Source organism: Cervus elaphus, chromosome 8, assembly GCF_910594005.1.
Source record: "Cervus elaphus chromosome 8, mCerEla1.1, whole genome shotgun sequence".
Taxonomy (NCBI): Eukaryota; Metazoa; Chordata; class Mammalia; order Artiodactyla; family Cervidae; genus Cervus; species Cervus elaphus.
The window spans coordinates 49,321,333-49,349,324 of NC_057822.1; the positions used below are offsets into that span (position 1 = coordinate 49,321,333).

At 38.7% G+C, this 27,992-nt stretch overlaps 1 protein-coding gene across 1 annotated transcript in view; it reads left to right on the forward strand.

Annotated features, from left to right (window-relative positions):
- DNAH7 (dynein axonemal heavy chain 7) overlaps window positions 1–27,992 on the forward strand; it is a 253,080-nt gene that overhangs the window by 125,862 nt on the left and 99,226 nt on the right. Inside the window, exons 30-41 of the mRNA XM_043910523.1 lie at window positions 1,565–1,813; window positions 7,565–7,714; window positions 9,828–10,010; window positions 10,371–10,547; window positions 11,041–11,172; window positions 12,700–12,924; window positions 15,683–15,880; window positions 18,034–18,189; window positions 18,914–19,082; window positions 21,395–21,521; window positions 22,723–22,942; window positions 26,207–27,079. Coding sequence (XP_043766458.1) covers window positions 1,565–1,813; window positions 7,565–7,714; window positions 9,828–10,010; window positions 10,371–10,547; window positions 11,041–11,172; window positions 12,700–12,924; window positions 15,683–15,880; window positions 18,034–18,189; window positions 18,914–19,082; window positions 21,395–21,521; window positions 22,723–22,942; window positions 26,207–27,079 — 2,859 coding nt within the window. The remainder of the gene's footprint in view (window positions 1–1,564; window positions 1,814–7,564; window positions 7,715–9,827; window positions 10,011–10,370; window positions 10,548–11,040; window positions 11,173–12,699; window positions 12,925–15,682; window positions 15,881–18,033; window positions 18,190–18,913; window positions 19,083–21,394; window positions 21,522–22,722; window positions 22,943–26,206; window positions 27,080–27,992) is intronic.

The following is a 27,992-nucleotide window of genomic DNA, read 5'->3' on the forward strand; positions in this document are numbered from 1 at the left end:
AGAGAAAATAGGGGAAATTCCCTGTCAATTTGGGTTAGGAAAAAATTTCTTGAATACACCGCCAAAAGTACAATTCATGAAACGATAAATTGATAAAATAGGCTCATCAGAATTAAAAAGTTTGCTCTTTGAAATACACTGTAGGAGGATGAAAGACAAGTTAGAGCTATAAAAAATATTTGCCTATTAGAGGTATGGTGAAGCGCTTGTAAGTAGAATGCTTAACAAATGGTCAAAACTTACCATGAAGAAAACAAACCAATTAACATAGGCAAAATATTTGAGACTGAGCAGCCTCCGGGAGATGGTGAAGGACAGGGATGCCAGGAGTGCTGCAGTCCTTGGGGTCATGAAGACTTGGACGGGACTTGGCGACTGAAGATCAACAACAGCCAGAGATTTGAGCAAACATTTCACTGAAGAAGATACACATATGGCACAAAAGTAACGCAAAAGTGTTACTCTTTAGCAAATGCAAATTGAAGCCATAGCAAGCTACTGTTACACACTTGTTAAAAATACTAATTATACCAAATATTGAAACTCTCATACCCTGCTGAGGGGAATTTAAAATAAGATGACCATTTTGGAAAGCAGACTGTTTCTTCAAATGCTAGACACATACTTGCCATTGTCGTGTTAGTCTCAGTAGTGACTGACTCTCTGCGACCCCATGGACCATAGCCCACCAGGCCCCTCCGTCCATGGAATTCTCCAGGCAAAAATACTGGAGTGGGTTGCCATTCCCCTCTCTGGGGGATCTTCCTGACCCAGGGATTGAACCCAGGTCTCCTGCATTGCAGGCAGATTCTTTACCATCTGAGTGTACTATCCAAGTATTCCACTCCTCAGTATTCACTTGAGAGAAAGGAAAGCTTTTGTCCATACAAAGACTTGTGTACATGTTTATGGCATCTTTATTTATTTCCAAAACTAAAAACAATGAAAATGTCCACCAGCAGGAAAATGGATTTAAAATCTGGCACCTCAGGATGGTGGACTACTTCAATGCAGTGAACCATTGATATATTCAGTGACATGTTTGAGTTTTCAAATCTTTATGCCAAGTGAAAGAAGCCAGATTTTAAAATGTAGTACACATAATGTGTGATTTCATCCACATTAAAGTCTAGGCAATGAAAATAAAAAGAGAAACAGAAAGCAAATTAGTGTGTGTGTTGATTGTCTGGGAATGTAGGTAGGTGTCAAGGAGAGGAAAGAGGAGGATTACAAAAGATCATAAGGAAACTTGTGGTGATGGTTGACATGTTGATTATCTTCATTGAGTTGGTGGTTTCACTTATCAAATTAGGCCCTTTAAATATAAGCAGTTCATTGTATGTCAGTCATACCTCTATGAAGCTTTTAAAAATGCTGAGCTATTATTTAATGGCTCTATTTTCATCAGTATTAAATTTGAGGGTGTGAGAAATTTTATCAAGTTTATAAACATATACATATGTGTATAGATGTACACATATACATACAAACATATATAGAGAGATAATATGAGAGCTTATAGCTATATAATGTTAATATTAACATCCAAATCATCTGTCATCAGGGAATTACTTCAGATTTGTTTCCTGGGGTGAAATTACCAAAACCAGATTACAACGATTTGCTGGGAGCTATCAAAGACAACTGTGACTCCATGAATTTGCAAATGACCAGATTCTTTTCTGAGAAGATTCTTCAGATATATGAAATGATGATTGTTCGTCATGGCTTTATGATTGTTGGAGAACCATTTGGAGGAAAAACCAGTGCATATCGTGTCTTAGCTGGAGCATTAAATGACCTATGTGAAAAGGTAAGTGTGGTATTAATCCATTAATTTACCAATAATCAGCTTTGTGTAAGATAGAATGTATGGTCACTTAAAAGGATACTTTAATGCAGCAACTTAAAATTATGAAAATACAGAGAAAATAGAAAAGTAATATGATTCAAGTAGGAAGTTCAGCATATAAAGAATATGCCACAGATTTGCCTCAAAGCCTTTGGTTCTTTTTTTTTAAGTTTAATTATAAAGGTAACATGTTCATTGTATAAAAAAGTCTGAAAATGTGAAAAAACCTTATACTTTCATAGAGTATTTTATAATTTCATAGGAGAGTGTATTTTATTTTCTTGATGTTCAGATTCATAATGCAAACTTCCTCTAGTGCTGTTAGTGGTATTGAATTGAAGTGTGTGTTGTGTGTATGTGTATGCATTGTATAATATGTATATAAGCATAGTAAATAATGATAATTATATTATTCAAAATTACTATCCTAGTTGACTCAGTTTGATCTACTTTGATAGGCTAAAGCAGTGAGGCTGTTTTAAATTCTCCAACTTATACTGCATTTGTGTCTAGTTATCTTTTTATTTCAAATAGTTTTTGCCACATATATTTCAATGTTTGTAGCCAAATGGGATTTGTATCATTATACCTTCATTGTGGAGCCTCCCCCTTCAGCCAGTATAATATTATGTGCTTGTGTTATTTGCCATGGATCCCCTGTGTCTAATTTCAGTATTGCACCCCCTGCTTTTTCCTTGCATACATATTTGCCCACGTTTGTAATTGTGACTCTGACTGTCACTGTGATTTACTTTTTTATGGAGAGTAAATAGTTTGACTTTTATTTTCTCTGTTTGATGGCCTTTATCTTTTCTTTGGGGAATTTAGATTCATTTGTATTTATCATCAAACTGATGTGTGCTTACTTCTGTCATCTCTGCCTTTATGCTTTTATCCTTCCATGTGCTGTCCTTTCTTTGCCTCCCTTCCTTTCCCTTTATCCATCTTGCCTTCTTTTGCTGAGTTTTTGTTTGCATTCTTCCTCCTTTGTTGCTTTATTATTATAGGAACTAATTATTTTGCTATAAAAAAATAAATCTCTAAAAGTCAAATGTGGTGCCACTAAAAGATTTTAAAAGGTGAAGGCCTTATCTTCGACAAAGGAGGCAAGAATATACAATGGAAAAAAGACAACCTCTTTAACAAGTGGTGCTGGGAAAACTGGTCAACCACTTGTAAAAGAATGAAACTAGAACACTTTCTAACACCATACACAAAAATAAACTAAAAATGGATTAAAGATCTAAATGTGAGACCAGAAACTACAAAACTCCTAGAGGAGAACATAGGCAAAACACTCTCTGACATAAATCACAGCAGGATCCTCTATGACCCACCTCCCAGAATATTCGAAATAGAACCAAAAATAAACAAATGGGACCTAATGAAACTTAAAAGCTTTTGCACAACAAAGGAAACTATAAGCAAGGTGAAAAGACAGCCCTCAGATTGGGAGAAAATAATAGCAAACGAAGCAACAGACAAAGGATTAATCTCAAAAATATACAAGCAACTCCTGCAGCTCAATGCCAGAAAAATAAATGACCCAATCAAAAAATGGGCCAAAGAACTAAAAAGACATTTCTCCAAAGAAGACATACAGATGGCTAACAAACACATGAAAAGATGCTCAGCATCACTCATTATCAGAGAAATGCAAATCAAAACCACAATGAGGTACCATTACACGCCAGTCAAGATGGCTGCTATCCAAAAGTCTACAAACAATAAATGCCGGAGAGGGTGTGGAGAAAAGGGAGCCCTCTTACACTGTTGGTGGGAATGCAAACTAGTACAGCCTCTATGGAGAACTGTGGAGATTTCTTAAAAAACTGGAAATAGAACTGCCATATGAGCCAGCAATCCCACTTCTGGGCATACACACCGAGGAAACCAGATCTGAAAGAGACACGTGCACCCCAATGTTCATCGCAGCACTGTTTATAATAGCCAGGACATGGAAGCAACCTAGATGTCCATCAGCAGACGAATGGGTAAGGAAGCTATGGTACATATACACCATGGAATATTACTCGGCCATTAAAAAGAATTGATTTGAATCAGTTCTAATGAGATGGATGAAACTGGAGCCCATTATACAGAGTGAAGTAAGCCAGAAAGATAAAGACCAATACAGTATACTAACGCATATATATGGAATTTAGAAAGATGGTAACGATAACCCTACAGGCAAAACAGAAAAAGAGACACAGATGTACAGAACAGACTTTTGGACTCTGGGAAAAGGCGAGGGTGGGATGTTTCAAAAGAACAGCATCGAAACATGTATATTATCCAGGGTGAAACAGATCACCAGCCCAGGCTGGATGCATGAGACAAGTGCTCGGGGCTGGTGCACTGGGAAGACCCAGAGGGATGGGATGGGGAGGGAGGCGGGAGGGGGGATCGAGATGGGGAACACATGTAAATCCATGGCTGATTCATGTCAATGTATGACAAAAACCACTACAATATTGTAAAGTAATTAGCCTCCAACTAATAAAAATAAATGGGAAAAAAATTAAAAAAAATAAAAACAAAACTTGAAAAAATAAAAGGTGAAGGTGATGACCATGTATTCTAGTACAATACAAAGCCTCAAAGTGATTCATTACCAGGAAGTTCTAAGAGTGACATTGTGGTAAGGTAAATGGGGCTTCAGAGTCACTGCCTACAACCTGCAGCTTCACACTAGCTCTGCTGCATTTGGGGCAAATATCTTTCTTTGATGGCAGCAACTTTGTCCTGACTGACATATTCTAATAGAGCTTTCCCATGCTTCTGAGTTAAGGATGACATATTGTTATTCCCTTCCTGGGAACAAAGAAGAAAGCAATGACCTTGAGTTTATTTTACTGCTTCGTATTATTATTCCCGTATCTTTTCTTCGGTTTGGTGTTTCATGCCTCAAGCTCCAGTGCTGGTGGGCAGAAAGCAGCATGGGAGAGTTGAACTTAGTATGTTGTTATACTCAGGTGTGGCCTGAATCAAATCCCCTACGATTATACAGTGGAAGTGACAGATAGATTCAAGGGATTAGATCTGATAGATAGAGTGCGTGAAGAACTATGGATGTAGGCTCGTGACATTGTACAGGAGGTGGTGATCAAGACCATCCCCAAGAAAAAGAAATGGAAAATGGCAAAATGGTTGTCCGAGGAGGCCTTACAAATAGCTGAGAAAAGAAGAGAAGCTAAAGGCAAAAGAGAAAAGGAAAGATATTCCCATCTGAATGCAGAGTTCCAAAGAATAGCAAGGAGAGATAAGAAAGCCTTCCTCAAATATCAGTGCAAAGAAATAGAGGAAAACAATAAAATGGGAAAGACTAGAGATCTCTTGAAAAAAGTTAGAGATACCAAGGGAACATTTCATGCAAAGATGGCCACTATAAAGGACAAAAATGATATGGACCTAACAGAAGCATAAGATATTAAGGAGAGGTGGCAAGAATACACAGAAAAACTATTCAAAAAAGATCTTCATGACCCAGATAACCACGGTGGTGTGATCATTCACAGAGAGCCAGACATCCTGGAATGTGAAGTTGAGAGGGCCTTAGGAAGCATCACTAGGAACAAAGCTAGTGGAGGTGATGGAATTCCAGTTGAGCTATTTCAAATCCTGAAAGATGATGCTGTGAAAGTGCTGCACTCAATATGCCAGCAAATTTGGAAGACTCGGCAGTGGCCACAGGACTGGAAAAGGTCAGTTTTCATTCTAATCCCAAAGAAAGGCAATGCTAAAGAATGTTCAAATTATTGCACAATTTCATTCATCTCACACTCTAGCAAAGTAATGTTCAAAATTCTCCAAGCCAAGCTTCAGCAGTACATGAACTGTGAACTTCCAGATGTTCAAGGTGAATCTGGAAAAGGCAGAGGAACCAGAGATCAAATTGCCAACATCCGTTGCATCACTGAGAGAGCGAGAGTTCCAGAAAAATATCTACTTCTGTTTTATTGACTATGCCAAAGCCTTTGACTATGTGGATCACAACAAACTGTGGAAAATTCTTAAAGATATGGGAGTACCAGACCACCTGACCTGCCTTCTGAGAAATCTGTATGCAGGTCAAGAAGCAACAGTTGGAACTGGACATGGAACAACAAACTGGTTCTAAATTGGGAAAGTAGTAAGTCAAGGCTGTATATTGTCACCCTGCTTATTTAACTTCTATTCAGAGTACATCATGAGAAATGCTGGGCTGGATGAAGCACAAGCTGGAGTCAAGATTGCTGGAAGAAATATCAATAACCTCAGATATGCAGATGACACCACCCTTATGGCAGAAAGTGAAGAAGAACTAAAGAGCCTCTTGATGAAAGTAAAAGAGGAGAGTGAAAAGTTGACTTAAAACTCAACATTCAGAAAATTAAGATTATGACATCCAGTCCCATCACTTCATGGCAAATAGATGGGGAAACAATGGAAACAGTGACAGACTTTACTTTTTTGGGCTTACAAATCACTGCAGATGGTGATTGCAGCCATGAAATTAAAAGACACTTGCTCCTTGGAAGAAAAACTATGACCATCCTAGACAGCATATTAAAAAGCAGAGACAAAAAAAAAAAAAAGCAGAGACATTACTTTGTCAACAAAGGTCCATCTAGTCAAAGGTATGGTTTTTCCAGTAGTCATGTATGGATGTGAGAGTTGGACTATAAAGATAGCTGAGAGCTGAAGAATTGATGCTTTTGAACTGTGGTGTTGGTGAAGACTCTTGAGAGTCCCTTGGACTGCAAGGAGATCCAACCAGTCCATCCTAAAAGAAATCAGTCCTGGGTGTTCATTGGAAGGACTGATGCTGAAGCTGAAACTCCAATACTTTGGCCACCTGATGTGAAGAACTGATTCATTTGAAAAGATCCTGATGCTGGGAAAGATTGAGGGCAGGAGGAGAAGGGGATGACAGAGGATGAGATGGTTGGATGGCTTCACCGACTATGGACATGAGTTTGAGTAAACTCCAGGAGTTGGTGATGGACAGGGAGGCCTGGCATGCTGTAGTCCATGAGGTTGCAAAGAGTTGGACACGACTGATCGACTGAACTGACCTTAACTGGAAAAAAAAATGATTGTGAATAAGTAGAGCACAGTGAAGCTATTCTATATATGTTGTAATGGTGGATACATGCTGTAAAGCATATAATACCTACTGTTTATAGATCTCGACCAACATTTACTGCTGCTGCCGCTGCTAAGTCACTTCAGTCATGTCCGACTCTGTGCAACCCCATAGACTGCAGCCCACCAGGCTCCCCCGTCCCTGGGATTCTCCAGGCAAGAACACTGGAGTGGGTTGCCATTTCCTTCTCCAGTGCATGAAAGTGAAAAGTCAAAGTGAAGTCGCTCAGTAATGTCCGACTCTTAGTGACCCCATGGACCGCAGCCTACCAGGCTTCTCCATCCATGGGATTTTCCAGGCAAGAGTACTGGAGTTTACTAATGTATTCCTAAGTATCTTATGAGTTTTTAAATCCTATTGTAAATGGTACTTCTAAATTTTATTGTCAAGTTTTTAATTGACATTATTTACGAAATACAATCAATGTTAAGATAATGACCATGTACTCTGGAACCTTGTTACATGAACTCTTTACTTCTGATAGTTTCTTTTAGAGTCTTTAGGATTATCTACATACACAATCATGTTTTCCATGAATAAAGACAGTATTCTTTTAAATAAATAAATAATTGTTTTCTATTAAGGGGTTAATGGAAGAAAACAAGGTTCAGATTACGGTTTTAAATCCTAAGTCCGTCACCATGGGCCAGCTGTATGGACAGTTTGATTTAGTGTCCCACGAGTGGTCTGACGGGATCCTTGCAGTCAGTTTCAGAGCGTTTGCTGCTTCATCGGTAAGTGCTAACACTTTGCATGTCTATTTGGAAAGGCTATGAGGGTTCTGATTTTTTCAGTTTCAAGTAGACTCTTGTATTTATAGTTCAAGGTACATATTTAAAGTGCATTACTGAATAGTCTGGCAGAGTTTCTATGAAGAGCACTTGTGAGTCTCTACAAAGACGGCCAGAGACCGTGGGGGCAGGCATATCCTCCTCAGTAAGCACAGAAGAAAGGGCACGGGGAAAGGAGGCTGAGGACAGCATTTCTGGTGCTCATTTTCCAGGTTCGGTGACCCAGCAAGGAGAGCGTCTGAATGACAGGATCCTTTTGATCCATCGGTAACATTCTCTGCCCTGCTGCTCAGCTGGCTGTCACTGTCCCACCTACTAATTGTTAGATAGACTCCAGTGCTGAAAGAGGCAATTGCAGACCAATCCCAGTGCTTCCCTCTAGTGTGCTGGGAGAGCATGAGCTGTCTGTAGAAAGAAAAAGTGAGGGATGTGCCAGCTGCCGACCTCTGGGAGGGGGGTGGGAACTTACTCCTTCCTGGCGTACCCTGCGGAGGGGCTGCTGCCCACTCTAAGAAAGGCCACTGACCAATACATGTTAACTTGGTTGTTATGTTAGCAGTCTCTCCATGGACTATGATCAGATAGAGACAGCTTGTTAAGGCTAGTCTTACAGGAAAAGGGGCCTAGGCTAGAGACATTTAATTGTTTTGTTAAATCTTATATATTTTTTATATAAGAATATATAAATCTTATATATCCTTTATTCTGACTACCATACATCCTAAATTTGGCGCTCTTTCCTCATTTAAGGACAAGACAGTCATGAGTCAGTGTAATGACAGAAAAACATTAAATCACAGCAGTGCTTTTATTTTCCTGAAGGATCTTGAGCCATGAATGCCACGAGGGTCGGCTGTCTTGGCAGAGATCTTGTGCCGGGTCAGCAGGCACAGGTGGGGCACACAGGGGCCTGGGGCCACTGACCAAGCTTCTCAGATCTGTTCTTGTCACAGTAACTGTGCTCTGGCCCAGATCAACGTGTGCAGTCTCTAGATGATGTGTGCTATTGCATCATGTACACCGAAATAATCATGAGATCCCTCTCATTTTATGCTTCGCTACATAGTACGTGTTATATTTTCCAGGAAGCTACATCCCATAAGTATTAGTCTCAGGAAGGTTAAGTAGCTGTCCCCAGGTCACACAGCTGGGAAATAGTAAAGTCAGATGAAAAGTGAGGTCTCAGTTGTGTCAGGGCCCACCTGCTCACCGTCGGGGGGGCGTTTCTCAGAGTGGAGCCTGACAGGCGTAAGAACCCAACCACAGGAAGAAACGTTGATCTGAAGGTTTCCTCTCCCAAGACAGCACACTCTTCCATGCTTCCTGAGCACGGCCAGAGCTAGCTTCTGAGGGTGGGGTGGGTGACCTGAGTCCAGACAGACCCACTGTCTTCTGGATTAATGCTTTTGATCACAGGATGGAGAAGTTGTTAAGGTGGATTCAGATTCCCCACTCCTTCAGCTCACGTGTGCATTTGCTGCAGGTGGACCCGGGGCATCGTCTGTGTCCACGGGATGGCTTCCTCATAAGGGTCTGGAAAAGAGAATCAGTTTTTCCCTTTGTGGGACTGTGAACATTATATTGATGTTGATGCCAGATAGTATACGACAACAAGACAGCTCATTCTAAGAAGGATGTGTATGTGGGTGAATTCATTCAGTGGAGGGAACAGAAAATTTGACTTAACACACAAGAGTAATTGATCTGTATGAATACTAAATAGAATGTCTATAGAGTCAGACAGTCTGAATGAAAATTGTTTTCCCTGGCAGTTGCATTTCTTTTTACTTTTCTAAAATATGTTGTATATGATTTCAGAGACGCTGGAAAAGATAAAATCTTAAGATGTTAAAAATTTGTCTTGTCCATGGCACACATAGGCTTCTTTAGTGAATGTGTATATTCACACACATATGCACTCTATTCCAAAGGTGCCTTTACATTTTGATGGTGAAATTAGTTTTAGGAGATACATTTTAAAATTGTAAAATAACATGAATGAACTGTTTCCTTCCGTAACCATTTTTGCCCTTTATTCACCATCTGAATGAACCAGACACCAGATAGGAAATGGTTAATTTTTGATGGGCCAGTAGATGCAGTATGGATTGAGAATATGAACACTGTGCTGGATGACAACAAAAAGCTATGTCTGATGAGCGGGGAGATTATCCAAATGTCACCACAAATGAATCTTATTTTTGAGCCAATGGATTTAGAAGTTGCTTCTCCTGCCACTGTAAGTTCTCAATTTTCACATCTGCTAATAAATTTGAAATGTTATAAATGTGTTTATTGCTTAGTAATTTTGACTCTAGATGAAAAAAAGTATTTATGGAATTCATTTTAACAGCCATCTGTGATTCTCCAAGGGCGGACATGTCTGTTGACATACCTTGACAATGATGAGTCAGGGATATTTCCCGCTTTGTCTAGGACCATTTGGTAAAGTCATACATGAAAATTTAGATGAGGAAATTATATAAAAGTATGCTTTTTTCCCCCCACGAGTGTTCTAAAAAATGTAAGAAATATATGTACCGAGTCATCCTTCTTTTATAAGCAGTACCTTGGTGGTAAACAGTGATTATTTTTCCAGGTTTCCAGATGTGGGATGATATACATGGAGCCTCATATGCTAGGCTGGAGACCGCTGATGTTGTCTTGGATAAATCTTTTACCTGCTACAATCACTGTTATTCAGAAGGAGTTTATAATAGGCTTATTTGACAGGATGGTTCCTGTTTCTGTTGAATTTATTAGAAAGCATACAAAGGTAAGAGGATTGAAAGTTTTAAGATTTAAAAAATAAATGGAAAATCCAAATTAGCCATATATATACATTTTAATGTCTACTTTATTGTCAACTACCAGATATTAAAATAATTTATTAATTAGTTTGATTAAAAACTCTTACTAAAGTTTAAAATTTTTAATTAATATAGTCCTCCAAAAAAGTATTTTAAACAGAGCTTCTTATGGTTTGAGAAAATGTACGGATGATAATCTTTTCCCTTAAAAAAACAAACTTGAAGTCCTATCTAATCACATGTAGGTGAAAATATTCTAAAAGGTGATCTCTCATTTCTGATAAACTATTGTTTTTAAAAACAGTTTCCCTCTTATAAAACTAGAATTGTAACACTAACACCTTTCCGTAGATGTTATGGCTGTTATAACCAAATGAGTTCAGTAAGAATTAGTTGATACTGTTTCAATTAGTGCCTTATTTAAACTGCTTCATAGACTTTTTTCTCTGATTTTTTCAGGAATTATCTCCAACTTCAGATACAAACTTAGTCCGATCCCTAATGAATCTGATAGACTGTTTTATGAGTGACTTTGCTGATGACGTCAAAGTAAGAGAGAGAAATGATCGAGAAACTTACTCTTTACTTGAGGTGAGTCCATGTACTCTTTACATGAGGTAAGTCTTTGAATCTTGGAATAGAAAAGGGTTTATTGCTTTCCCCAGTAAATTTTCCTAATTAATTACTCATTTTTCCTGGAACTGGAGGCTAGATAATTAATGTGTGGAAGCTGAACAGTGAGAAAGAATCAGGTCCGCTGATAGGAAAACTCCTTGCCTGGTGTTGTATTGAAGCATGAAGTTTGGGTGGAGCCCAGTGACCCCCACAAATCTGCCACTGATACCTTGAATCATTTGGCCCAGTCTCAAAGATGATGGCAGCTCTGTTGGTAAAGAATCTGCCTGCAGTGCGGGAGACCTGGATTTGATCCCTGGGTCGGGAAGATTCCTTGGAGGAGGGAATGGCAACCCGCTCCAGTATTCCTGCCTGGAGAATGCCCATGGACAGAGGAGCCTGGCAGGTTGCAGTCCGCGGGGTCACAGAGAGTCGGACACGACTGAGCAACTGAGCACACACACAGCAAAGATGCTTGGTCCCCAGAATGTCAATCACCATTTGACAACAAGAGTCACTTCCGCCTTCAACCTCCAAATTATAATTTATTGTTTTTTCTTCCATAATTTTTCTCCTTGTTCATGAGATAGAAATATTTAAAATATATGTGTGTATATAAATATTTAGAATGAAGACAGCAAGAAGATACATAATCTATAAATGTTTTAAATATAGGAATAAAATTATCAACAGACCTTGAATCTTCTTTAATAAAAAATTACATATTGCTAATGGTAGCACTTCTAATGTAGTCAGTGTTACTTTTCTGCTTATTTTTTTTATGAAATACATTTTAAATTTCATTTAAAATAATTTTCAAAAAGAGACAGTCTGAATAATCTAGGAGTAGATAAATAGTGTCAAGCTAGAGTTCACAACTTTTATAAGTATAGTCAGAACTGTTTTAGCTTTGGCTTGGAGAAGGAGATTTGATTTTTAAAACAAGCAAACAGACCTTCTGATTTGAGTGGTGTCTTTTTCTGTTCCCTCTGCCTGAGTCTGATAAGAAAGCTTGCAAGACAGTGGTTCTCATGATACAGTCAATGCTCGGGTAATTATTACAACAGGTAAATAAAAGTACATGAATTTTTTTTACTTTACAAAACATTGTATCAAAATTTAATAAACATATATTGAGTTGATTATTCTTTATTGAAATATGCTTTTTCACTTTAATAAAAAGTTATCTCAATATTCTTTGTAATATCAAAGTTCAGCTGTATACTTGAATTAGCACCTGATTTACCAGACTAATCATTCTAAGTTTTTACTATGCCTAGAATTTATGCTTTGCATTATATTGTCTTCTCTGATGCTAAGATTTTGTGACATGTAACTTAATAGAAAAAACTAATTATTACAAAATCCCGAGATAACCTACTACCATATATCAGTTTATTCATTTCCATTCAAAGATATTAATCTGGCTGATCTGATTTAAGCTTCAAGGATGGACTAAAGTTATTCTTTAATGCATTCTATCTTCTCATCTCTCCAAATCAGGGCATTTTTCTGTTTTCTTTGATCTGGTCTGTCGGTGCTTCTTGTAAAGATGACGATCGGTTGAAATTCAGTAAGATTCTTCGAGAACTGATAGAAGGTCCGATTTCAGATATAACTCGAGATAAATATAAATTACTGAGTGGAACTGAACAAACATCTTCAAAACAACTAACTGTTCCATTCCCTGAAAAAGGAACAATTTATGATTATCGGTTTATCACTGAGGTAAGATCTGCACCTGTCGACCAGGCTGGCTTTCCCTGGGAGACACACAGCGCAGAATGGCTCTGTGGCCGCCTCGTCACCACTGTCTGCCTGGAGACAGCGTGGGGTAGGAGACGGTGTGCTGGGTGTGAAGGCAGCCACACCTGGGTCTGCTTTCTTCCTGTATAGCCTTGGACAGGTTTTTAATCTCCCTAAATCTTGGTTTTCTCATTGATAAGATGGGATAAATAAAAGTGCTGATTGGGCCAGTTGTACCATTATATAAAATCACACATTAGCACATCCAGCCCAGCAGCAGGTGGGTACTGCTCAGGGACACCCCTCCCGGAGGTTCACGGTGCAGGTTAGCACGTCACGGGCTGAGTTCCTGCAGGACCGCAGATGGGCTGTTAGGAATTCAGCACTTCCCAGACAGAATGGGCATTATACCCTGGGTGGGGTCTGTTCACTTGTTTGTTTTTGTCTAACAGCTCCCGTAAATACAGTAATTGAGGGCAAAGTTTAGGCGTACATGTTATTTAAATATGGGCTTCCTGGGTGGCCCTACTGGTAAAGAACCCGCCTGCCAGTGCGATTCTGTCCCTCCTGGGTTGGGATGATCCCCTGTAGGAGGGCGTGGTAGGCCACTCCAGTATGCTTTCCTGGAGAAATTCATGGACAGAGGAGCCTGCTGGGCTACAGTTCATAGGGTTGCAGAGAGTCAGACATGACTGCAGTGACTTAACATGCATGCATTATTTGAATATATGCAGATTTTAGTGAAATTGGGATCACTCTATATCCTCACTGGGCAATTTCATATCCTGCTTCTTCCCTTAATAAAGAGAAGAGCTCTATCTCACTGATGCTTCTTTAATAAAGCTTATTTTTCTAAAACTCCCTATATTCTACCATTTCAGTGGACCATGATTGATTCAGTTTCCTAATCTTGAACACTGAAGGGTTTTTGTTGTTTTAGTTTTAGAGCTTTGGTGAGTAGTCTTGTATACAAGTCATTGTTTACATATCTGATTGTTTAAGATAGGTTCATCAAATGGGAATTAGTGTATCAATTTAAAAATTTCTATGATTCTTGAGAATCATATTGCTGAACTCACCTCAGAAGAGGCTCTTCACCCTGCCAACTGCAGGATACCTTTTTATCTTTGCTAATTTTATGATATTCTAAATTTTCAGAGCACTTTGCAGCTTATTAAGTTTTCCCACAATCGCTTTTATTTCCCAGCATCTCAGTGAAATGGGGAAGATAGGATTATTTTCCAGATTTTACCACTGAGGGAATTGAGGCTCAGAGATATTTTGTGGTTTTCCCAGGATTGCACAGTCTCTAAACGACTGTCCGTTCCAGGTTTTCTGATTCTTAATTTTCCCTTCCCCGTAAGGTGGCAAAAGATTCATGTTAGAAAGGTTATCAAGAATATTAAAGGAGCATTGTTTCTTCATCAGTTCTAGAAAGTTCTAGTAATTTCTTTGAAATACTGTTTTTAGAGTTATGCAAATTTAGCCTCCTCAAATTTTCTACTTTGTGCTCAACACTTGCAAATGATACAGAAATGAATAAAGGACAGTACTGTCCTGTGTGAGCTCCCGAACTCTTCAGGAGGATGTCATGTATACACTAGGACAGAAGAGTGCCGTATGTCAAGGTCCAGGGACTGGGGCAGTTTTGGAAACAGTAGGCTCATCAGTGAGGCTAAGCTGTGGGACACTTGAAGATGTGCAGGAAGATGGGTCTGAATTTTAATAGACTTTGAATGACCATGAGCTTAAACTGGATTTTGTAAGGATGGAGAGGGTGGTGGTGTTTTTCTAAGGAGAGTTAACATGTTTTTGAAATTTTTGTTATAGACACTGCCTTAGCAAATGAAAACTTTAGTTCACAAAGCTAATAGGATGCAAAGATACAGTGTAATGTTACTTCATAATAATAATAATCTCATTAAGAAATCTTGTCTGTTCTGGATATCTCTTACACATCAACATGAATTTAGCTAATAATATTGAGCCATACACTTAAAAACGGTTGAAGGTAAATTTTAGGTGTTTTTTTCTTTACTACAATTAAAAAAAGAGACATACTACTATAAATAAAATAGATAACTAATAAGGACCAAGAAGTTTACTCAGTACTCTAATGATGGGTATGGGAAAAGAATCTAAAAAAGAGTGGAGATATATATATATATATATATGTATGTATGTATAACTGATTCACTTTGCAGTACAGCAGATACACGACAGTGTAAATCATCTATACTATACTCCAATAAAATTTTTTTAAAAGAGAAAGAAATCTTGCTTGAAATAATAAGCTGATGTTGCAAGTGCCATTATAAAAGTCAAACAAATGCAGCTAATGGTCTGTGTAGAAAAATATTCTATATTGGTTAACATTTACTGAATAAAATTCTTTACTCTTTAACACATTGATTAGATCAGTTTTCTCAATGCTATTAAAGAATCTAATATTTGGCAAAAGTAACTGATCTTTGGGTTGATATAATCAGTGGTTCCAGGACATCAAATTATTACATCATTGCCATTTCATTTTTATCCGTACAAAAGTCCAATTTCTCCTTAATTTAACACAAAATTTAAAAAATTAGAGTGAAGAGTTTTAAAGGATAAAGACAAATGTATACATATCAAGGATTGTTGGTCTTGATCTTTCATCTTTTCTGCAGTGATGCAGAAGTACAGAGCTTCTGAACGTATTTTACAACATGACATTCACTATTTGGTTATTTGTTGTAAACAGGGAATAGGAAAATGGGAACCATGGGTAAAGAAGTTAGCCGAAGCCCCTCCAATTCCTAAGGATGTGATGTTTAATGAAATCATTGTGCCAACTCTGGACACAATTCGATACTCTGCACTAATGGAGTTGTTGACCACCCATCAAAAGCCTTCAATATTTGTAGGACCAACAGGAACGGGAAAAAGCGTTTACATTATTGTAAGTATTGTAGAAATATACATATTAAAATGTGCATAATAGTCCAAAGAATATTATTTCTTAAACGACCTGAACTGGTAGGCAGTGTTTTTAAAATACTTATGTATTTGTACATTTCTATGTTGGAACCATAGAGAATTTTTGAGTAATTATCAAATTATCAAAATTACGAAAATGTCTCTCCAAAGAGAATTTATCTTTGGAAATTGATTAAAGATATGCTACTTTATATCACTAAATTATTGTCCATTTTAAAAGGTATTTTAATGAAAATAGCTTATATAGGACAAATAATTTTGTCTGCCTTAAAAAAACAGTGTTTTGGTTGATATTTAATTTTCTAAATTATTGAATATGTGAACATTACTGTATGGTAATAAAACTGATTTTCTTTAATAATTTCTGGAATCATACCCACTGTGTGCTAAGAAAATGTTAGCTGTTATAAAAGACATGCCCCAAATCTCAGTAGCTTTATGAAACCTGAGTTCTCTGGTGTTTAAGGGGTCATACTAATCAAAGACCAGTTCTTGCCTCTAGTGTCAGATTTCTGAAAGCAGAAGGCTGGCTGGGATTAAGAGTGAATAGCGCCTCCAGCCTTTGGTATGGCAAGTAAGCGCGAGTTTCTCCCGGGTCAGCTGGACAATGTGAAATATAAGTGAGCCTGATCATTCCCGGGACTCCGTTCCCTGTAACTGCCCACAGCAGGGAGGGAATGCCACTACTCCTCGTAGGTCAGCAAACTGTGCAATGTGATGTTCCTTTGGAGTATCTAAGGAGCCTTCCCATCTGCTCTTCTCAGAGAGCAAACATTTGGAAGCTGCCATGGGAGCAGGCAAGATAGCCTTAATCAGGAGGGATCACAATGACCCCAGTGAATAGGACTCTTGCCTTCTCCCTCCAGCTGCGCTCACCACCAGCTGTGGGATAGGAAGGACAGAGGAGGCAGGTGGAGGAGGGGGGAGGGCCTGTTAGTGGCCCCTTCCCCATTGCAGGCTCCCAGGCAGTCCTCCTTTCCCCAATCGTGGTAGTGCTCGTTTATAGTTCCTTATTGATTCTATGTTTAATACAGTCCCCCTTTGGCTTATATAGTCAAATAATTGTTCTGGTATTATTTATTGAATAATTTCTTCCCCAACAGATTGAAATGTTGCTTTTATTGTACTAAATGCTGTGTGTATCAGGGAATATCCAAGAGTAGGGAGGGAAGAAGTTTAGACTGAGATTTTAAATCAAGGTGTTGAGTTGGACTGAGTTAAAAAAAAATAAGTGTACAGAAAGCTAAAGGATTTATCTAAGATACTATCAAGAGTTAGGAAATAAAGACATGATTCAAGGAGGTGGGTGGGGAAAAATAAAGCCTTCTGTCATTTGTACTCCCACCAAATGGCAGTCCAGCTAATAAACTGCCCAGGCCAAAAAAAAATTACTTTTCACAACATTGGAAACATACTTCACATATTATTTTGTAATCTGCTTTTTTTCTTCTTAATGTACTGTAAATACTTTCTTGTTTCATTATTCTTCTACAAGATGATTTGTAGAACACAACATCTTGGTTAAGAACCATTGCAATTGTACCTGCTTTCCAGTAAATTCCATTTTGAAAGTACAAATTATATTATGTAAGCTTCCTAACTTACAGTCAGATAACTTATAGAAAGATAATAAGCTGTGTTACAGAGAACAGTGGTCTGCAGAGAGACAAGTGGCAGTCTAAATTCTTGTCTCATTTCTGAGACTTTAAGCCAAGTTTCTTAACCTCTGAGTCCCTATGGTTTTATGGTGAGTAGGAGTGTGTACTGGAGAAGGAACTGGTGCCCCACTCCAGTACTCTCGCCTGGAGAATCCCATGGATGGAGGAGCCTGGTAGGCTGCAGTCCATGGGGTCGCCCAGAGTTGGACACGACTGAAGCGACTTAGCAGCAGCAGCAGGTGTTTTTGGAAGTCAGAGAAGCCCTGTGCCCAGGGCCTGCACAGATAGGGACGTTCCATTGACTTGGTAACTGTTATGTCTGTTGATTCCATCTCTTCACATTATGACACTTGAAGATTAAATTTGAGTACGTCAACAATGAGGCTTAGTAGTTATTTTCAAGTGTCAAAGATAATGGCAGCTATGGCTCATCTTATTATTTCTTGTTATTATACAGAATTTTCTTTTAAATCAACTCAATAAAGATATCTACAAGCCTCTGCTGATTAACTTCTCAGCACAAACTACAGCAGCTCAAACTCAAAATATCATCATGTCAAAACTGGACAAAAGAAGAAAGGGAGTTTTTGGTCCTCCTTTGGGCAAGAAAATGGTAATTACTCTCTTTACGTATACTACAGTGCTGGCACTGTTCCTGGTCATTGTTACATTCAGAACAAGGAAACCAGATATACTAGGACTTGACATCTTTTTGTAGTTCAGTTTTTATTAACGTATCATAAATGTTGGTTAAGAAGTCTTCATAAGAGTGTTTTTATATTGTATGTGCATTTGGCAACTTGACATTAAAAACAAGCAGTTGCCTTTTGAATTCAAAGTAGAATATTCACCTGGGAAATTATCTATCTTCCTAATTTCTCTCATTAACATTTTTACTCAGCAGAGTCTTTGCTGCTTGCTCTCTAGGCCTTTAAATAACCAAGCTATCAATTGACATTTCTGTGTTCCTCTGCCAAGAATACCCTTCTCAGCCTCACTGAGGCTTTTATAATCATTTGAAGATCATACCTTTCTCATTTATTTTAATGTATTGAAGTTGTGCAAGGAAAAAAGAGAAGGCATATTGAGAAACAAGTTATATGAGAGGATTAATAAGTTCTAAACTCTTAGCTATAAAGGTGAGTAATAAGACTGCCTCCCTGTTCCTGGGGAACATGGATGCTGAGAGATGGTTGTGATGTGCAAGGAAATCATCAGTTCTCACTTACGCACTTCACAAAAGGGTGATCTTATTCTCGGCCTGAACACTGTTCGTCCCATAGGACACTACATTAAGATGCTAATGTTTCTAATACCTTTCCTCCTTTCATTCTCAGATTGTCTTTGTAGACGATGTCAACATGCCTGCTCGAGAGGTGTATGGGGCCCAGCCTCCCATCGAGTTACTTAGACAGTGGTTAGATCACTGGAATTGGTATGACCTAAAAGACTGCTCTATGATCAAACTAGTGGACATTCAAATTATGTGTGCTATGGGACCTCCAGGTATGTTTTCTGAGTTTGTGGTCACTCTGGCTGTATCTAACGAGCAGGAGAAAGAGAAGCCCCGTCAGACAACCTGAGTCGGTGTTCCGTGTCTTTGTGTTCTGCGTCTGTTTGTTCTGCCCTAGCAGAGTGACCGCGGTGGTCAGCACTCCACAGGGGATGCCTCCTCTGTGGTCTGTGCTGCGTGCTGTGTTTAGTCACTCAGTTGTGTCTGACTCTGCGATCCACTGGACTGTAGCCCGCCAGGCTCCTGGGTCCATCGAGTTATTCAGGGAAGAATACTGAAGTGGGTTGTCCTTTCCTTCTCCAGGGGATCTTCCTGACCCAGGGATCGAACTTATGTCTCCTGCATTGTGGGCAGATTCTTTACCTGCTGAGACATCGGAGAAACCCTGTTTGGGGTGATTCTCCCCAAATCATATAGCTCTCCCAAATCCTTTTTCTTCCATGTTCTCTTCCATGTTTGGTCCCCATTTCCTCTTCCTGCATTCTGAGGTCTCAGATCCCCTGAGAACCCAGGTTCCCCTGCAGAAGCTCATTTTCATCTCTTTCATTCCTTAAAGTTTCAACTGTATTCATACATCCCTGCTTTCCCTTACTCCAATCACTTCCCATTTTAGTGAGTCTCTGGATTTAGACAGACTGTTGAGGGAATTTAAGTAGGAAATCATGAAAAGAATGAATTCTTAGATATTCTTTATACTTTTCAAGGGAAGTTTATAAACTCAGAGATCTCTATGTAGGAAAAAATTTTCTTTTATTCTAGGATATCTGAAATAGCTTGATTTAACTAACCGGACATCTTTAACTGTTCTTCTCCTGAACTCATGCTGGTGTTCTATATTTTTAATATAGAACAGTGTGCCATGTCTTAGGGAATTTCTCCACTATTTGCTTCTGAACTCTTGACCTTTATCTGACCTGTAATGCAGATAGTTTGCTCTGAGTCAGTAATTGCTCTCAGCACCCTCTCTGGGCCACTTTGAATGCTAGTCCCCCTTCTTTTCTTTTCTTTTTTTTTTAATTCTATTACTCTTGGGTCCCAGAGTTCAGTTCTGCTTTGCCTCTCCCCATCCCCCAGCAGTCATTTGTAGTAAGTGTCTGCTTTCCCTGCCTCTTTGGGGACTGGACAGGGGAGCAGACTGAATCCATGAGGTATCTTTTCCTCTTGGACCTCATTTTTCTAAAAAAAAGACCGCCATTTCTGACTGTTCTCTGGGAGGAAAGGTTGAAGACACAGCTGGGTGTATGATCTTACACCTTTCCTTCTGTAGCTCTTTCTCCATTTCCTTAAACTTGCCCAGGTAAATCAGTGTTTATTATGAGCTTCTAAATACATAGCAATACCTAACTGTTTTGATCTATAACTGTAGACTACTAGTTATATGCTTTCACACATTGTTTATGTTTTTAGAATCAGCACAGTATAATGCAGTGATAAAAGCAAAGTACAGATTTACTTGGTTTAAAACAAACATAAAACCTGAACCTATAGGTTTTTAAGCAAAATATATATTAAAGATATTACGCATTTTTAAAACCACTCTTTACTGGAGATTTCATGATTGAATCCCTTTAAAGAGACAGTGCCTTTTATTGATGCATGTGAGGATGATAATATAAACCAATTTTATAAAATGGTGTTACATTCTAAATCTGTTTTTAAAATTTCATATTTGAAATTATAATAATTATTTTGTGAAAATGAGATATTCCTCCAATTTTTAAAATCGAAAGCAGCCAGTGACGTGGCCATGTGAACCACATTGACTAGTCTTAGGGAAATTTATTTCAAGATGTGAGGGAAGAATGAGGCTGTATGTCAAGGTCATGCTGAATTTCAGCCATGCGCAAAGGCCCTTAAAGTGTGGTCAATCAGAGTCATCAGGGTTATGTTAACATCACGGTAATATTATATTAATAATAACAATATTATATTAATATTACATAGTATTGTCCTAATATTGTATTGTTGAGAATGTTTGACAGTTTACTGCTTTGGGCTGTGTATGAGTGATGGAGAAGGTGGATGCTGGGTCTTTCTGTCTGGTTGGATTTCCTTTGGTAAATAAACCTGACCGAGATTATATCTAACTGATTGAACTTATAGAGACCATTTTCAACTAGAAAACAACACTTTCAGGTTGAGGAAAAAACTGTTTTCAGATCAAGGTTATCCAAATAATTGATTACTTCTCTCTGTGTGCCATGAATTTGTCCATCTTTCACGCTGTTTTATGCTGTAAAGTGTAGAGAAAATACTCTGTTATATATGAGTAGCATTGTTAAGGATTGTCCTTTTTGATATTTAGGTGGTGGTCGAAATCCAGTAACTCCTCGATACATGCGGCATTTCAATATTATAACAATCAATGAGTTTAGTGATAAATCTATGTTTACAATATTTTCTAGAATCTTAACCTGGCATTTAAAAACCTGGTAAGTAATTGAAAGTGTGTTTGTTTTTTCCCTAGTGGGTATAAAATCTTTGGGGAACATGTCAGTATAAGTAGTGCTTCTCAGACTTCCACAAAAGCACCTCGAGAGGAGGAGGAAGCTAAGAGGCAGCAGTTGCTCCCCTCCTTTGCGCCCGTCTCCAGGAAAGGGAACAGAACACAGAAAGCCTGCAGGATCTTTCTCTTTTTCCTTTATTTGTCTGAAGTCTTAGATTTTAACCTAAAAATTCATACACATTTTGCATCCTGTTGTATATGTCCATGTTGGAACGATCAATATTTTGAATTTTTGCCAAGTAGTTCAGTTAATGCTGGAAAGATTGCCAGGTTTATCCTGTGACTTTGACACCCTCTAGTAAAACTCTTGAGTTCCCCCAGGGGTGTCCGTGTCCAGGTTTGAGTGTAGCCGTGGAGCCTGTGCCCTGGGAAAATGTTGCTCCCTAGATCTGGACACTCAGCACTTCTCCACAAGATTCCTGGAGGTAAGGAGCCAAGTGGCCCTGAGCAGGACAAGTCTTGGCTCCATGATGTGGACACCATTCTCAGGAAATTGTCATTCTTTGTCTTATGCAATGGTGATGGAGGGGAAAGCTGACTGCTCCTCAAGCCAGAAGTGAAATAAAGCCAATTTTTTCAAATGGATAAGGTTCTTTCTACCTTAATCATCCCTTTGCCCTTTAAAAGAAATCCTGGTTTACTATTTCACTTTGTTTTAACTCCCTTCTCCCCACTTCCTTACTTTTTTCTGAATTTTTTTCTCCCTTCCCTTTCTCTGAAAATACCCATTTCACCAGTGTTCTTCAAGGATCCTATCTATATGCAGCTAAGAATGCCAGGTAGTGAAAGAGGTTAGGAAGCATCATCTAGTGGATCCTGGGTTTGAATTATATAATATGGGTTCTTTGGCTGGCTCTTCTGCCCATTTATTTAAGCAGTTTTAAGCTCATTAAACTGGTCCTGCTTACTCATGGAGTTCCTATGAACATAAAATAATGAATAGAAAGTAGCTTTAAAAGAAGTAAAAATTCTATTATTATTATTATAACAAGAGATGGTAATTTTGTAAACTAAATCAATTGATTTAATATAAGAAAAATTCATGTTAGTTGTAGTAAATATCACTATGTATCATAATTCTATGTTTGCTAACATTTTCTCTCTTTTCACTTAAAAAAAATTTCAAGTTATAAATTTCCAGATGACTTTCTAGATTTGACGACACAGATTGTAAATGGTACAATGACTCTGTATAAGGAAGCAATGAAGAATCTCTTGCCTACTCCAGCTAAGTCTCACTACCTGTTCAACCTCCGAGATTTCTCCCGTGTCATTCAGGGGGTATGTTTGTCAAGACCAGAAACGGCAGAGACCAAAGAAGTGATTAAACGTCTTTGGGTTCATGAGGTAAATCTCTGTGCTACTGAAACATGATTACGCAAGAAACAAAGATTTTACCATGCCAAAAACTGGGTAAAGAAATATCCAGCAATTGTTGAAATGCATTCCACTATTTGGCATTATGAAGGTCAATGGTCAGGATAATTTTTAAAAATACTTCACACTGACATATTCTATGATGCTTAAGATGCTTTATCTCTGATTTTCAGGACTTTCTATTGATTTATAGAGTGTTTCAAAGGAGCTGTCATTTTCAGTCTCCTTTAAGTGACTTTAATCCTTTCAGTTTGACTTCAAATAATTTTGAGATGGAAATACTTTTGTTTTTGTTAGTTCATGAGTGTTAGCAGACTTATTCATAATAGCCAAAAAGTGGAAACAATTCAAATATACATTGGCTGATGAACAGACAAACGAATGTGGGCTCTGTGTGTGTGTGTGTGTGTATACATACACACAATGAAGCTCTTTTCAGCCCTAAAAAGAAATACTGATAGATGTCGCAACATGAACAAAACCATTACACTAGAAAACCTTACAGTAAGTGAAAGAAGCAAGACACAAAAGGCCACGTACAATACAGTATTTTTCCATTTATATGAAATGTCCAGAATAAGCAAATGTTACAACAGGAACGAACCTAGGAAACATTACACTAAGTGAAAGAAGCAAGACACAAAAGGCCAGATACAATATAATATTTTTCCATTTAAATGAAAAGGCTGGAATAAGCAAATGCATAGTGATAGAAAGTAGATTAATGGTTGCCAGAGGCTGTGGGGGCATGGAGTAGGAATAGTAAGGAGTGACTGCTAATGGGTGTAAGTTTTCTTTGGGGGGGTGTTGAAAAAGATCTAGAATTAGACGGTGGTAATGGCTGCACAATATTGTGAATATTCTAAAAGCTGTTGAATTATATGCTTTAAAAGTGAATTTTAGGATATGTAAATTACACATAATTAAAAGAATTTGTAATCCAGACTTTAAGATAAGTAAGTTCAAAGCACAAACACAGGATAAATGCTTCTCTGCAAAGGTTTAGCTTTATAATGGAAACGTTTAAGAACCTGAGGGATAGCAGTAGAATAAAAGTTGCCTGCGGGGAGGGAGGAGGGCAGGCGTCCCGCAGGGGTGAGAGTGGGTGAGTCTGCTAAGGTTTTGAGAATGTTCTATGTCTTGATCTTGGTGGTAGTTTTGTGGGCGTATAAATGTGTGAGCATTCCTGGAGGTGTACACTGAAGATTTTTGTACCTTGTGGTAAGGAAATTTTAGAAAAGAAAAAAGGATCTTCCTAATCATCATCCTCAAAATTTGTAAGTCAACAGATACAGAATGGGTCCCTAGATGTAGGTGTGTTGACAGTCTTTGAGAAACCCTGTCTTGGGTTCTTGCTAAATTGCAGTTAGATAATACTATACTTGATTCATGCTTAAACACTGATGCCCAATATATGTGGTTGGCTTAATTTAGTTTCCTTTCCTCATTAAAAGAAAGAGGGCTTCAGTGTCTCAATCTGAGGAAGTGACTATTGTCATATTTTGGGAAACCCAGTCATCCAGGAGAGAGAGAGCTTTTGGACTACTTGGTCAGAGTAAGTGGGAAGCTTCAATCATCCCATTTATGTAGCCACTGCTGTTGTGAAAAGGGATGACATGGGTATGTCAGCTTGACAGCAGTGAAAATACTAAAATCATTATTCTTAAACATAATTAGGCTGATTCCAAGGCAGTTTGTAATCATTATTTCTCAGTTCTGTAGTGTTTTCATACCTGTTATCATTTCATTTTTGCCATGCATCTATGAGATTTGTAAGGCAAGCATTACCACTTCTATTTTATAAGGTGAAGAAGCTGATGCAGAGAGGATTAATGTTAGAAATTTTGCTGACAGAAATATGTGTTGCTTGTATCATATGAGTATTAGTCTGCTAGTGTTGTCATAATAAAAATACCACAGACTGAGTATCTTAAACAACAGAATTTTATTCCCTCCTACCTCTGGAGGCCAAAAGTACAAAATGAAGGTGCTGTCTGTGTGGATTTCTGGTGAAGGCTCTCTTCCTGGCTCACAGAGGGTTTCCTTCTCACGGTGTCCTCACAAGGTCTTTCTTCTGTGTTCCTGCCATGAGAGAATGAGGGCTCTGGCATCCCTTCCTTTTCCTACAAGAACACCAGTCCTGTAGGATTAGGGCCCCACCCACATGGCCTTTTTATACTTAATTACCTTCTTAATGGACCTCTCTCCAAATACAGTCACATTAAGGGATAAGGCTTCAATGTACAGATGTGGGCACAGGGGAGAAAATTCTGTCCAAAACAGACTGTAAAGTGAAAGTGCAAGTCGCTCAGTTGTGTCTTATTGTTTGCGACCCTATGGACTATACAGTCCATGGCATTCTCCAGGCCAGAATACTGGAGTGGGTAGCCTTTCCCTTCTGCAGGGGATCTTCCCAACCCAGGGATCGAACCCAGGTCTCCCACATTGCAGGGGGATTCTTTACTAGCTGAGTCACAGGGAAGCCCAAGAATACTGGAATGGGTAGCCTGTCCCTTTTCCAGGGGATCTTCCTGACCCAGGAATTGAACCCAGGTCTCCTGCATGGCAGACGGATTCTTTACTGACTGAGCTATAGAGATATTCATACCACTCTGAGGAAATATTAATAGTTATGTAGCAACCTTGATTAACTATTTTTGCAGTCTCTCAACATGTGCATGTAAGTGGAGATCTATTTTAGTACATTGCATCTGCAGTTACTTAGAACAAAAATAATTAACATGTCCAAAACAAAGTTCCCTCCATCTAAGACATTCTTACGTTTTCTATAAAATATGCTTTTATAAAGACAGTAATATCTATAGATTTGCCAGTAAATTCAAAATATTATCTGGCTGGGAAAAGGAAACAATCACTGCAAGGGAGTTGCAAGATCCTAGACACCGGGGCCCAGGTCTGTTACCTATATCTGTATAGGCAGTCACCTACCTTTGCTAATCTTTTTTCCCCTTCTCTAGTCCTTAGTGCACTTAATACCTCTATAATCTAGTGCAGTCTCCCTAATTTACCTTCATTTATTGGTAACAATGTAACTATGTTTTATTCTAAATATATGATCAAATCTAACATTTAAAATAAATATGCCATTCCTTGTTTAGATGTGCCCATGGAAATTTCTTGAGAGTACTTTTTATATTACTTCAGATTAGCACAGAAATAGCACTTTAAAATAGGAAAATTGATTCTTAAAGCTGCTTTTTAATTATTGTACAGGTCCTCAGAGTGTATTATGATCGCCTTCTGGATAATGCAGACAGAAGTTGGCTTATCAGCTACATTCAAGAAATCTTAAAGATACACATGGAAGAAAATTTTCATGAGCTTTTTCAGAGTTTGGATTTTGATAAAGATGGGATCGTGGAAGAAGATGACTTACGCAGCTTAATGTTCTGTGATTTCCACGATCCCAAGAGAGAGGATACCAACTACAGGGAGATTGCAGACGTGGATGCACTCCGGGTGATAGCAGAAGCGCACCTAGAAGAATACAACAATATGAGCAAAAAAACAATGAACCTTGTCTTGTTCCGATTTGCCATCGAGCACATCAGCAGAATTTCCAGGATCCTGAAACAGCCTCGCAGCCATGCTCTTCTGGTTGGTGTTGGAGGAAGTGGAAGGCAGTCTGTCACCAGATTGGCTGCCCACATGGCTGATTCTTCAGTTTTCCAGGTTGAAATCGCCAAGGGCTATGGTAACTCTGAGTGGCATGAGGATTTAAAAGTGATCTTAAGAAAATGTGCTGAAGGGGAGATGCAGGGTGTTTTCCTGTTTACAGATACTCAGATTAAAAAGGAGTCATTTCTAGAAGATGTCAACAATCTGCTAAATGCTGGGGAGGTTCCAAATCTCTTTGCATTGGATGAGAAACAGGAGATCTGTGATAAGATGCGTCAGTTAGATCGCCAACGGGATAAAACCAAACAAACAGACGGAAGCCCCATAGCTCTTTTCAACATGTTTGTTGACCGCTGCCGCAATCAGTTGCACGTAGTCCTTGCCATGAGTCCCATTGGAGATGCATTTCGGATTCGTCTTAGAAAGTTCCCTGCTCTCGTAAACTGCTGTACCATTGACTGGTTTCAGGTATTGTCATGTAAATTTTAGATAGACTTCTAGAAATATTGACTCTCCATCATCAGCATGACTTATCTTAGAGTCCACCCCCACCCCACGCAATTGTGGCTCAGCAGAATTTTCTGATCAATAATAATATATTTTATGAAATTAAAATTCAAAAATCATTATAACAGAAAAACCTTTTATTACTAGTGTATACAGTCATTGACATCAACTTACTGTAGAAAGTTTTAGGGTAAAGTTGTATGCCTGTCAGTTCCTGACAGGGAAGAAAGAATAGCTGGGAAGGCCTCCCTGAGGAAAGTTGAACGAAGGAGCTGTTCATGAAGGTGTAGGCAGGATTAAAGGAGCTTGGGAGGGATGGTGAGGCAGGAAATGGTGGAGCACAGCAAGAAGATGTTACTACAGCTGCTTAAAGGGGCACAGGGAGAAAAACGTGTTACCGGAGCTGGAAGCTGTGGAAGTAGGAAAGTCTGACGGGATCAGGAACCCCAAACCTAGAGTTCAGCTTCTGATAGACAGCAAGAGGGATAGAAATGCCTCTACCTCTCTCTTCTCCCACCCTCCAGTCTCTTTCCATTAGAAAACCTGACAGAAAGTCAAAAGGAAGAAAGTCCCAGTGACCACTTTTTCTAATAAATTTCAGTATCAGAAGTATAGAACACACAAGGGTATAGGGTAGGAAGTTTGTGAGCTGTGGCAGAGATCCTGTGAGTGAGATCTAACACACAGGAATTTTTGACCTTGGGGAATTTACATAGCCCCTTTGTCCCTCCAATTTCTGCTAAGATTTCATGAAAAAACATATTTATTGAACCCTTGCTTTGTAGCAGATCTTATTCTAAAGCTGGAGATGAGTCAGAAAATGAAGTAGACTAGGCTTCTGCTTTTCTTGAGTTTACTTACATACTTGCAAATA